We start from the raw sequence: 13052 nt of genomic DNA on the forward strand, positions 1-13052 counted from the left end.
AATTGTGAAATTGGGGTAAAATGTGTCTTACGGATGAAAATAGTCTTTTCATTACTTGTTCCACAAAAATTACTCTATTGGGGCCCACTAAACAAAAAAACTTAATTGAAAAAAACACCCCGTCAGGATTCGGTGTAAGGCTGGTTTCACACTTGCGTTTTGATCTGCAGCGTTTTAGCGCTAAAAAACGCATGCGTTTTTTCCAATACTTAACATTAAAAACGCATGCGTTTTGACGAGTTTTCGGCAATGCATGCGTTTTGTTGCAGAAATGCAACCTGTAGTAATTTCTAGCGGCGTTTTTTTGCCCCCAAAAAACCGCATGCGTTTATTCGCGGCAAAAAAATGTATTGCTGTCTATGTAAACGCATGCGTTTTTAAGCACATGCGTTTGCATGCGTTTTTAAACGCATGCGTTTCTACAGAAAAACACAAGAAAACACAAAAAAAAACAAGAAAACCCTAACCCTTGGGTTACTAGGGATCCTAACCCTAACCCTAAGGTTAGGATCCCTAGTAACCCTAGGGATCCTAACCCTTGGGATCCTAACCCTAACCCTTAGGGTTAGGATCCCTAGGGTAACGGTTAGGGTTAGGATCCCTAGGAATCCTAACCCTAACCCTTAGGGTTAGGATCCCTAGGGTTATGGTTAGGATCCCTAGGGTTAGGGTTTGGATCCCTAGGGGTAGGATCCCTAGGGGTAGGGTTAGGATCCCTAGGGGTAGGGTTTGGATCCCTTTATCAACTTGATGGTGGGGGGTGGCTTATCAGTGACCTGGTGACCAGGACATTCTTCTAATAAAAAGCTACCCCTAACCCTAGGGATCCTAACCCTATGTAATTCTATTAATAGTGGGTTTTCTAGTTGATTTTGATGATTGGCAGCTGTCACACACTTCTCAGCATGCGTTTCAAAAACGCAAACGCAGGATAAAACGCATGTAAACGCGTCAAAACGCCGTGTTTTTTTTCTGCATACAAAAACGCATGCGTCTAAAAAACGCAGCGTTTGCATGCGTTTTTTTACCACATGCGTTTTTTGGTGATGCCCGTCCCTGTCACAGTGGGGTCCGCGTGCAGCGTGGTCAGCATATAGACTGGAAGAAGTTGGCCACTTGCAATTAAGAATGACGCCCCCTTCTCCAAATGCCTGGACGCCAACTGTGATATGGAAAACCTACTCTTATTTCTGTCTCACAGGCCCCTGTATTTGCAGTATGGTTTTTTTTAGTGTAAGGGTTAAACTTTTTGAAAAAAATTTCAGGGACATTTGTGAGTATATCAGCAGGAATGGGTTTCAGGGAAATATATTGTCGGGCGTATAAATTTGTGTGGTGGGCAATCAATTGTGGGACTTCTGGGGGCAACAAAGATGTAGAAAAATTCAAAGGGGGGGTAAAATTGGTGGCATCTACTTTTATTCCAGGGTTTGCTAGAAATAGGGAAATTTGAGGGGAAAATGCACTGTTGGGGACACAATGGAGAGGGGACTGCAGAACCTGGTCCGGTGGAAACCATCATTTGCTTAACCCCTTCACCCCCAAGGGTGGTTTGCACGTTAATGACCAGGCCAATTTTTACAATTCTGACCACTGTCCCTTTATGAGGTTATAACTCTGGAACGCTTCAACGGATCTTGGCGATTCTGACACTGTTTTCTCGTGACATATTGTACTTCATGGTAGTGGTAAAATTTCTTTGATATTACCTGCGTTTATTTGTGAAAAAAAAAACGGAAATTTGGCGAAAATTTCGCAATTTTCCAACTTTGAATTTTTATGCCCTTAAATCACAGAGATATGTCACGCAAAATACTTAATAAGTAACATTTCCCACATGTCTACTTTACATCAGCACAATTTTGGAACCAAAATTTTTTTGTTAGGGACTTATAAGGGTTAAAAGTTGACCAGCAATTTCTCATTTTTACAGCACCATTTTTTTTTTAGGGACCACATCTCATTTGAAGTCATTTTGAGGGGTCTATATGATAGAAAATACCCAAGTGTGACACTATTCTAAAAACTGCACCCCTCAAGGTGCTCAAAACCACATTCAAGAAGTTTATTAACCCTTCAGGTGTTTCACAGGAATTTTTGGAATGTTTAAATAAAAATGAACATTTAACTTTTTTTCACACAAAATTTACTTCAGCTCCAATTTGTTTTATTTTACCAAGGGTAACAGGAGAAAATGGACGGTCCCCAAAGATGTTGTACAATTTGTCCTGAGTACGCCGATACCCCATATGTGGGGGTAAACCACTGTTTGGGCGCACGGGAGAGCTCGGAAGGGAAGGAGCAGTGTTTTACTTTTTCAACGCAGAATTGGCTGAAATTGAGATCGGACGCCATGTCGCATTTGGAGAGCCCCTGATGTGCCTAAACAGTGGAAACCCCCAATTATAACTGATACCCTAATCCAAACACACCCCTAACCCTAATCCAACGGTAACCCTAACCACTCCTCTAACCCAGACACACCCCTAACCCTAATCCCAACCCTATTCCCAACCGTAAATGTAATCCAAGCCCTAACCCTAACTTTATCCCCAACCCTAACTTTAGCCTTAACCCTAGCCCCAACCCTAACCCTAGCCCTAACCCTAATGGGAAAATGGAAATAAATACATTTTTTAAATTTTTTAATTTTTCCTAACTAAGGGGGTGATGAAGGGGGGTTTGATTTACTTTTATAGCGGGTTTTTTAGCGGATTTTTATGATTGGCAGCCGTCACACACTGAAAGACGCTTTTTATTGCAAAAAATATTTTTTGCGTTACCACATTTTGAGAGCTATAATTTTTCCACATTTGAGTCCACAGAGTCATGTGAGGTCTTGTTTTTAGCGGGACGAGTTGACGTTTTTATTGGTAACATGCTCGGGCACGGGAGATTTTTTGATCGCTTTTTATTCCGATTTTTGTGAGGCAGAATGACCAAAAAACAGCTATTCATGAATTTCTTTTGGGGGAGGCGTTTATACCTTTCCGCATTTGGTAAAATTGATAAAGCAGTTTTATTCGTCGGGTCAGTACGATTACAGCGATATCTCATTTATATCATTTTTTTATGTTTTGGCGCTTTTATACGATAAAAACTATTTTATAGAAAAAATAATTATTTTGGCATCGCTTTATTCTGAGGACTGTAACTTTTATTTTTTCGCTAATGATGTTGTATGGCGGCTCGTTTTTTACGGGACAAGATGACGTTTGCAGCGGTACCATGGTTATTTATATCCGTCTTTTTGATCGCGTGTTATTCCACTTTTTGTTTGGCGGTATGAGAATAAAGCGTTTTTTGCCTCGGTTTTTTTTGTTGTTTTTACGGTGTTCACTGAACGGGTTAACTAGTGATATAGTTTTATAGGTGGGGTCGCTACGAACGCGGCGATACTAAATATGTGTACTTTTATTGTTTGATTTCTTTTTATTTAGATATAGAAATGTATTGATGGGAATATATATATTTTTTTTCTTTATTTAGGAATTTTTTTTTTTTTTTTTTTACACATGTGGGAATTTATTTTTTTTTACTTTGTCCCAAGGGGGGACGTCACAGATTGGTGATCTGACAGTTTGCACAGCACTCTGTCAGATCGGCGATCTGACATACAGCCGTGCAGGCTTACCAGCGCCTGCAAGGCACCCGGAAGTAATCCCTGCAGGACCCGGATGCAGCCCCGCGGCCATTTTGGATCCGGGGCCTGCAGGGATAGGAGGTAAGAGACCCTCGCAGCAACGCGATCACATCGCGTTGTTCCGGGGGTCTCAGAGAAGCACGCAGGGAGCCCCCTCCCTGCGCGATGCTTCCCTGTACCGCCGGAACACCGCGACCATGTTTGATCGCGGTGTGCCGGGGGTTAATGTGCCGGGGGCGGTCCGTGACCGCTCCTGGCACATAGTGCCGGATGTCAGCTGCGATAGTCAGCTGACACCCTGCCACGCTCCCCCCGTGAGCGCGGCCGATCGTGCTGGACGTACTATTTCGTCCTTGGGAATTAGGGCCCACCCCACATGGACGGAATAGTACGTCCAATGGCAGAAAGGGGTTAAAAATAAATAAAATTGAAGCTTTATTAAGCTTTTTTTTTTTCTTCCTTTACAGCACTGGAGCGCTGCTTTAAACATTAAAGTCCCTGACCCTACCCCTAGGTTTTCATTTTTTTTGTGAAATTAGGTCCAATTTGTGTGTTTTTCAATACTAAGGAAAAAAAGCGTATAACAAAACGTACATTTGCAATAATTTTCTGGGAGAAATAGTTCCATTTTCTGGAACAGTTTCAAAGGTGCCAACACAGTCCACAAAGGTTTCAGTCACAAACCTTGCACAGGAGCCACGTGATGAACAGAGTGCAGGACTAGCAGGCGTGCGGCCCTCAATGAGTTTGGTATCTTTCAGGATATGTTCACACATCGCTTTTTTTTAATGCAAATTTCAGCTGCGTTTCACAGTACAAGCAAAGTCTATGAGATTTCAGAAGTCTCAGGCACACACCTTAGTTGTGCGTTTTTGCAGAATGGAGCATGTCACTTTCAGCGTGTGTGCCAAGTGTGAACTCACCCGAATAGAAACACGTCACCACTTCTGCATTAGTCACCCACTCGATTTAACGTGTGAATGTGGCCATAAACTGGTGTCTAAATATGGAGACCCTCTACTGATCGACACCTCCTGGCTATTCATCCACAAGCTTTGGGTATACAAATAATGCAATCATTCCCTTACAAACACATCTGAAAACTTGTATATAGTTAATACATGACATAGTTGATCACTGCTTGTGTTCTCTGGGGTCAGAGCTAGTCATGAATGAACGTGCTGGGATAAGGTGTTATCTGAGCATGCTCAGGTGCTAGCCTGGTGTCTTTGCCGTGCTCAAAAAAGATGTTCGAGGCAATCCTTGAATGCTGAACAGCCACGTGGACTCGAACATATTTTTCAAGTACGCTGAAGACACACGGTTAGCCCCAGAGCATGCTCAGATAACACCTCATCCCAGCACGTTCGCTCATTACTGGTCAGAACCAATTGTCGCCAACAAGTTTGTGATGTGTAAAAGTTCATTTCCTCTTATTAAAAAATAGGACGGAGAATATAGAAATTCCACAGGAAGCAAGTTCCTCCGGTAGACAGAGCGTTCTGCTCACGGGGACACGGTGGTGATGCATTCCCATGCCAGTGGCGAGATCATTTTGAGGCCTTCATACTGGAATAATCCTTGTAAACCAGTCTGAGGGCAGCCATTAATATCCATGGTCAGCCGGACACTATAACATCGCCAAGTCTCAAGTTTAAGCACCATTCACTCGTTTTTATCCTTTTTTTCATTTCTGTCAATCTCTCCCAGCAGTTCAGATATGGGTCTATAGATGATTTCATCGATCTCCGTTTCTTCCCTAAAGTACGCCCATACCAGCACGGCCGTAAGAAAAAGGCTCAGCGGCAGCACCTTCCACCATGGCCGCTGGTAGTCACTGCCAAACGACTGGGCCACAGTCCATCGCCGGTGGCTGCCTTTACTTGTAGAGAACTTGATGGGCCGGTCGTCTTCTTTCTCCTCTGTACAGTCCGGACGGTTTTGTAGATGAAGCACTCGAGTTTTATAAGTAACAAGCGACGGCTGCAAAACCCTGAAATATAGAAGAAGCAGCGTCATCCGGGGGCGTCCTAGTGAGACTGGAGGGGACCTGCCAGGAGATATCAGTGACATGAAGATTTACACTCAGGAAGTCTGCACACATCACACCAAGAACGCGCTGATACACTGTAACAAACCGCTCGCAGAACATGGACGGATGTGGGATGTAATAGAGAACATTACCGCTCACTGACAGCAAGCAGAGCTATGAAGGAATGGGAGCGGATCAGAAAGCTTACACCTCAGTACACCTAAGAGGGCCAGGAGCGTGGGCCCAGTGCCCCCCACAAGAGGGCCAGGAGCGTGGGCCCAGTGCCCCCTACAAGAAGGGCCAGGAGAGTGGACCCAGTGCCCCCCACAAGAAGGGCCAGGAGAGTGGACCCAGTGCCCCCCACAAGAGGGCCAGGAGCGTAAACTCAGTGCCCCCCACAAGAGGGCCAGGAGCGTAAACTCAGTGCCCCCCATAAGAGGGCCATGAGCGTAAACTCAGTGCCCCCCATAAGAGGGCCAGGAGCGTAAACTCAGTGCCCCCCATAAGAGGGCCAGGAGCGTGGGCCCAGTGCCCCCCATAAGAGGGCAAGGAGAGTGGACCCAGTGCCCCCTACAAGAAGGGCCAGGAGCGTGGGCCCAGTGCCCCCCATAAGAGGGCCAGGAGCGTGGGCCCAGTGCCCCCCACAAGAAGGGCCAGGAGCGTGGGCCCAGTGCCCCCCATAAGAGGGCCAGGAGCGTGGGCCCAGTGCCCCCTACAAGAAGGGCCAGGAGAGTGGACCCAGTGCCCCCCACAAGAGGGCCAGGAGCGTGGGCCCAGTGCCCCCCATAAGAGGGCCAGGAGCGTAAACTCAGTGCCCCCCATAAGAGGGCCAGGAGCGTGGGCCCAGTGCCCCCCATAAGAAGGGCCAGGAGCGTAAACTCAGTGCCCCCCACAAGAAGGGCCAGGAGCGTGGGCCCAGTGCCCCCCATAAGAGGGCCAGGAGCGTGGGCCCAGTGCCCCCTACAAGAAGGGCCAGGAGAGTGGACCCAGTGCCCCCCACAAGAGGGCCAGGAGCGTGGGCCCAGTGCTCCCCACAAGAAGGGCCAGGAGCGTGGGCCCAGTGCCCCCCATAAGAGAGCCAGGAGAGTGGACCCAGTGCCCCCCATAAGAGGGCCAGGAGCGTAAACTCAGTGCCCCCCATAAGAGGGCCAGGAGCGTAAACTCAGTGCCCCCCATAAGAGGGCCAGGAGCGTAAACTCAGTGCCCCCCATAAGAGGGCCAGGAGCGTAAACTCAGTGCCCCCCATAAGAGGGCCAGGAGCGTAAACTCAGTGCCCCCCATAAGAGGGCCAGGAGCGTGGGCCCAGTGCCCCCCATAAGAGGGCAAGGAGAGTGGACCCAGTGCCCCCTACAAGAAGGGCCAGGAGCGTGGGCCCAGTGCCCCCCATAAGAGGGCCAGGAGCGTGGGCCCAGTGCCCCCCATAAGAGGGCCAGGAGCGTAAACTCAGTGCCCCCCATAAGAGGGCCAGGAGCGTGGGCCCAGTGCCCCCCATAAGAGGGCCAGGAGCGTGGGCCCAGTGCCCCCCATAAGAAGGGCCAGGAGCGTAAACTCAGTGCCCCCCACAAGAAGGGCCAGGAGCGTGGGCCCAGTGCCCCCCATAAGAGGGCCAGGAGCGTGGGCCCAGTGCCCCCCATAAGAGGGCCAGGAGCGTAAACTCAGTGCCCCCCATAAGAGGGCCAGGAGCGTGGGCCCAGTGCCCCCCACAAGGATGGTGCTGTGAATCCTGGGGCTGCAGCACTATCACCCCCCAGTTACCTGCGCACAGTCCCAGGGCACAAGCTCCGGTACATGGCGCTGCTCCCACCCTGATGGTCAGAGCGCGCACACCGGCAGCCGCGCTACACAACACACATGCTCTGAAGGTCGCCGGAAGCGGAAGTGACGCTCAACAGGGAACTTCAAGCCTCAGCATCGAGGCGCCATTTTACCTTTGGGCACAGTGATTGGCGTGAGGGAAAAGGGAGAACACGTCCACGGAAAGCCGCTGCTCGTCTGATAGAAATTTACACTGAATTCTGTCCGCTGTGAACATCACGTGACTGGCGCTGCTGCAGCCGCGGGCGCTCACGTTACGTTACCAGCTGCTCTGTGAGTGTGAGCGTTTTAAGTCGCCCTCTGGCGGTGACAACGTGAAAGACAGTGAAATACGTGTTATTTCATTACCTGCAGAATCTGCATTGTCCACTAGAGGGAGACGTTCCACGTTTAAATACATACATTTATAAATTACTGTGTGTACTGGACCCCATTTTATTATATATAATATATAGATAATGATTATATCATATACTAGACTGTGACCCGATTCTAATGCATCGGGTATTCCCCTAGTATATGGACAATGATGATTCCAGAATTCGCGGCAGACTGTGCCCGTCGCTGATTGGTTGAAGCAACCTTTTTGACATCGTCGCCATGGCAACCATTATGACATCTACGTCGATACTGTGCCCGTCGCTGATTGGTCGAGGCGAATTCGCGGCAGACTGTGCCCGTCGCTGATTGATCGAGGCAACCTTTATGACATCATCGTCGCCATGCTGTGCCTGTCGCTGATTGGTCGAGGCCTGGCGGCCTCGACCAATCAGAGACGTGGGATTTCCAGGACAGACAGACAGACAGAAAAACCCTTAAGGTACCGTCACATTAAGCGACGCTGCAGCGATACAGACAACGATGCCGATCGCTGCAGCGTCGCTGTTTCATCGTTGTGTGGTCGCTGGAGAGCTGTCACACAGACGGCTCTCCAGCGACCAACGACACCGAAGTTCCCGGGTAACCAGGGTAAACATCGGGTTACTAAGCGCAGGGCCGCGCTTAGTAACCCGATGTTTACCCTGGTTACCAGTGTAAATGCAAAAAAAAACTAACAGTACATACTTACATTTCGGTGCCTGTCGCGTCCCTCGGCGTCCGCTTCCCTGCACTGTGTAAGCGCCGGCCCTAAAGCACAGCGGTGACGTCACTGCTGTGCTCTGCTTTACGGCCGGCACTGACACATTCAGTGCAGGAAGCTCTGAGCAGCAGCGCGGACGCCGGGGGACGTGACACACATCAGAAGGTGAGTATGTAGTGTTTTTTTTTTTTTACTTTTACAATGGTAACCAGGGTAAATATCGGGTTACTAAGCGCGGCCCTGCGCTTAGTAACCCGATATTTACCCTGGTAACCATTGTAAAACATCGCTGGCATCGTTGCTTTTGTTGTCAAACACGACGATACACGGCGATCTGACGACCAAATAAAGTTCTGGACTTTAAGCTCCGACCAGCGATATCACAGCGGGATCCAGATCGCTGCTGCGTGTCAAACACAACGATATCGCCATCCAGGACGCTGCAACGTCACGGATCGCTATCGTTAGCGTTGGAAAGTTGGTCAGTGTGAAGGTACCTTTAGACAATTATATATATAGATTATTTCTAATAGTAGAACTAGGTGCTCATAGACTTATATTGAGGGCTTGTGAACATTACTGCTGACTTTCGGTCAGAGGCTTCGATCACAAGATTGCGGCGCCTGGAAGAGTAGAAGATGGCGGCTGCTAAGTATATTACTAGGCGCAATGGACTGCTCTGGTCCCTCTCTGCCGTTTTATGACAACAGCTCTGAAAGGGTGGAAATCATTGTTAACAACAGTCACTTTCTCTCTAAGGCCAGGGTCACACAACCGTATATTCCCTCATCCGCAAAAATGGGGTTGATTATGTGAATGAGACTGATCAAACTCTGATCTGAGGGTCAGCCTAGTGTGAGCCAATAAGGGGTTAACTTGACAATTAATAGCTGTGGCGCAAATTACCTTTACTCCTCCTGGCAGCCTCAGGCTTTCAGTCATAGGGGTGTTTTTGTTTCATAAATTTCACCTGGTGACCAGCTGCACATAAAAACCTGTGGGTTAAAGCTACTAAATCTAGTATTACTGTAAAATAAAACATCAGAATCACAGATAGCAGTTATCCTCCTTATTTATCAGTACAGTACAACACTGAGATGCCAGAACACTTCCTGCTGTTTCTGCAGCCATCAGAAGAAAGCCCAATAAATATTTATATAATGCAGAGCCGTAACCTAGCAACCAGCGCCGCCGAATGTTCCAAAGCCGCGCACGCGCATGTTCTCTCCAGAGATTCTGGTTCCGTGCGCCCCTAGCGGTCACTCTGGGGAATAGGCGGAGATCTGTGCTGATTTGCGGCGTGGAGGAGGCGGAAGTTCGTGCTCACAGTAAGGACAACGTGGGTGACAACACGGGGATATTCACGTGTGGGATTATTTGTCACTCCTTCGTGTGATAAGGGATTTTGTATGATGGAGCAGTAGATTCCTCGGTTGTGTATCTGCCCCTGGTCTTGGATTGTGTGATGTCCTATATCAGCCGACTTCAGATGATCTGAGTAGCTTTGCTGCTAGGAAACATAAGATTTCTTAATAATTGTAATATTTGTGGTCCATATTTCCAGCCAGATCTTTGACCCTTGAGCTGATCATCTGCTACAATGTATCAGTGGAGGTCATCTGGATCAGTTGGAGTCCAGCCTTGATTCCTAATATCTAGAGACATAGTCGCCTTCCAGCGCCCCAATAGAGCCATCACGGCCCACTTTTGAGTCCAGATTCAGTGTTGAAGGTCATAGCACTGTTGCAGCGGTGCTCTGACTGTTGCAGCGGTGCTCTGACTGTTGCAGCGGTGCTCTGACTGTTGCAGCGGTGCTCTGACTGTTGCAGCGGTGCTCTGACTGTTGCAGCGGTGCTCTGACTGTTGCAGCGGTGCTCTGACTGTTGCAGCGGTGCTCTGATGCCCTGACTGTTGCAGCGGTGCTCTGACTGTTGCAGTGGTGCTCTGACTGTTGCGGCCGTGCACTGACTGTTGCGGCCGTGCACTGACTGTTGCGGCCGTGCACTGACTGTTGCGGCCGTGCTCTGACTGTTGCGGCCGTGCTCTGACTGTTGCGGCCGTGCTCTGACTGTTGCGGCCGTGCTCTGACTGTTGCGGCCGTGCTCTGACTGTTGCGGCCGTGCTCTGACTGTTGCGGCCGTGCTCTGACTGTTGCGGCCGTGCTCTGACTGTTGCGGCCGTGCTCTGACTGTTGCGGCCGTGCTCTGACTGTTGCGGCCGTGCACTGACTGTTGCGGCCGTGCACTGACTGTTGCGGCCGTGCACTGACTGTTGCGGCCGTGCACTGACTGTTGCGGCCGTGCACTGACTGTTGCGGCCGTGCTCTGACTGTTGCGGCCGTGCTCTGACTGTTGCGGCCGTGCTCTGACTGTTGCGGCCGTGCTCTGACTGTTGCGGCCGTGCTCTGACTGTTGCGGCCGTGCTCTGACTGTTGCGGCCGTGCACTGACTGTTGCGGCCGTGCACTGACTGTTGCGGCCGTGCTCTGACTGTTGCGGCCGTGCTCTGACTGTTGCGGCCGTGCTCTGACTGTTGCGGCCGTGCACTGACTGTTGCGGCCGTGCACTGACTGTTGCGGCCGTGCACTGACTGTTGCGGCGGTGCTCTGACTGTTGCGGCGGTGCTCTGACTGTTGCGGCGGTGCTCTGACTGTTGCGGCCGTGCTCTGACTGTTGAACAGATCAGACTCCGCTTCCGTCTGTGTTAGAGCCATGCGGTTGCTGGAAGGTGAATATGCCTCCAGCTTTTATTTTAAAGTCATCTAGGCCTAAAAAGAATATTTTCCTGTCGGACAACCCCTTTAAGAACACGTGCATGCTCTGCTGAATTGAGTGTGCATGTGTATAGGGGCGGTCTTGATCATCAAGCTTTTTCAGGGCTTTAATAATTTTGTCTAAAAGCAGAAAATATATCAATTGCCCATTCACAGTTGTTTGTTTCTTCCCTGCACTGACGATGTCACATACATCCAGGTGGCCATGCAGCCAATCATTGATTTCAAGAGGCCAGTGATTGACTGTGCATGTACACCTTTTTATATGCACTTTGCATCTAAAAAAAAAATCTTGTATACTTCTGTATGAAAGTAGACCGTTTTAGCCTTCATATGAGAACATCAGCGCTGTATTCTGGTCTGTGCCGAACGCATCAGGAGCAGGGATGGGTCTAATTTCACACTTTTATAATGCAGAATGGCAAAAAACAAGAAAGCAGAGAAAAAGAAGAAGAAGCTGCCCGAGGAGGAATCTGCAGGTCCTGTGATGAAAAAGAAGAAGGTCAGTCCTTAACTTTGTGATGGAGATTTGCAGAATGTGCGGCCAACATTGCAAAATATTGTTTAACATTGTGTGAAAAATATTTAAACTATTATTATTACCACAGTGGCAATATATATATATTGTGTTGTATAAATGAAGTGTGTTGATGTACTATATATATATATATATATATATATATATATATATATATATATATATATATATATATATATATATTTATATATATATATATATATATATATATATATATACACTCACCGGCCACTTTATTGGGTACACCTGTCCAACTTCTTGTTAAGGCTACGTTCACATTTGCGGCCAGCGCCGCAGCGTCGGGCGCCGCAGCGGCGCCGCATGCGTCATGCGCCCCTATATTTAACATGGGGGCGCATGGACATGCGGCGCACTTGCGTTTTGCGCCGCATGCGTCGCTGCGGCGCCCGCGTCGGGGCGCAGAGGACGCAGCAAGTTGCATTTTTGCTGCGTCCAAATTCAATGAAAAAAACGACGCATGCGGCGCAAAACGCAGCGTTGTGCATGCGTTTTGCTGCGTTTTTGTTTGCGTTGTGCGCTGCGGCGCCGACGCTGCGGCGCACAACGCAAATGTGAACGTAGCCTAACACTTAATTTCTAATCAGCCAATCACATGGCGGCAACTCAGTGCATTTAGGCATGTAGACATGGTCAAGACAATCTCCTGCAGTTCAAACCGAGCATCAGTATGGGGAAGAAAGGTGATTTGAGTGCCTTTGAACGTGGCATGGTTGTTGGTGCCAGAAGGGCTGGTCTGAGTATTTCAGAAACTGCTGATCTACTGGGATTTTCACGCACAACCGTCTCTAGGGTTTACAGAGAATGGTCCGAAAAAGAAAAAAAATCCAGTGAGCGGCAGTTCTGTGGGCGGAAATGCCTTGTTGATGCCAGAGGTCAGAGGAGAATGGGCAGACTGGTTCGAGCTGATAGAAAGGCAACAGTGACTCAAATCGCCACCCGTTACAACCAAGGTAGGCCTAAGAGCATCTCTGAACGCACAGTGCGTCGAACTTTGAGGCAGATGGGCTACAGCAGCAGAAGACCACACCGGGTACCACTCCTTTCAGCTAAGAACAGGAAACGGAGGCTACAATTTGTACAAGCTCATCGAAATTGGACAGTAGAAGATTGGAAAAACGTTGCTTGGTCTGATGAGTCTCGATTTCTGCTG

At 48.8% G+C, this 13052-nt stretch overlaps 1 protein-coding gene across 4 annotated transcripts in view; it reads left to right on the forward strand.

The window, feature by feature from the left end:
- Nucleotides 1-9755: 9755 nt before the first annotated feature.
- Nucleotides 9756-13052, forward strand: part of CHLSN (cholesin) — a 251728-nt gene continuing 248431 nt past the window's right edge. Inside the window, exons 1-2 of one of the 4 annotated variants that reach the window (XM_077274829.1) lie at nt 9756-9899; nt 11761-11845. In XM_077274829.1, the coding sequence (XP_077130944.1) occupies nt 11762-11845 (84 nt within the window). In that variant the 5' untranslated portion in view covers nt 9756-9899; nt 11761. Of the gene's footprint in view, nt 9911-11760; nt 11846-13052 lie in introns of all 4 variants that reach the window. The other 3 variants (XM_077274831.1, XM_077274832.1, XM_077274830.1) reach the window with 3 other exon arrangements.

This window comes from Ranitomeya variabilis, chromosome 7 (assembly GCF_051348905.1).
Source record: "Ranitomeya variabilis isolate aRanVar5 chromosome 7, aRanVar5.hap1, whole genome shotgun sequence".
In the NCBI taxonomy this organism is placed as follows: Eukaryota; Metazoa; Chordata; class Amphibia; order Anura; family Dendrobatidae; genus Ranitomeya; species Ranitomeya variabilis.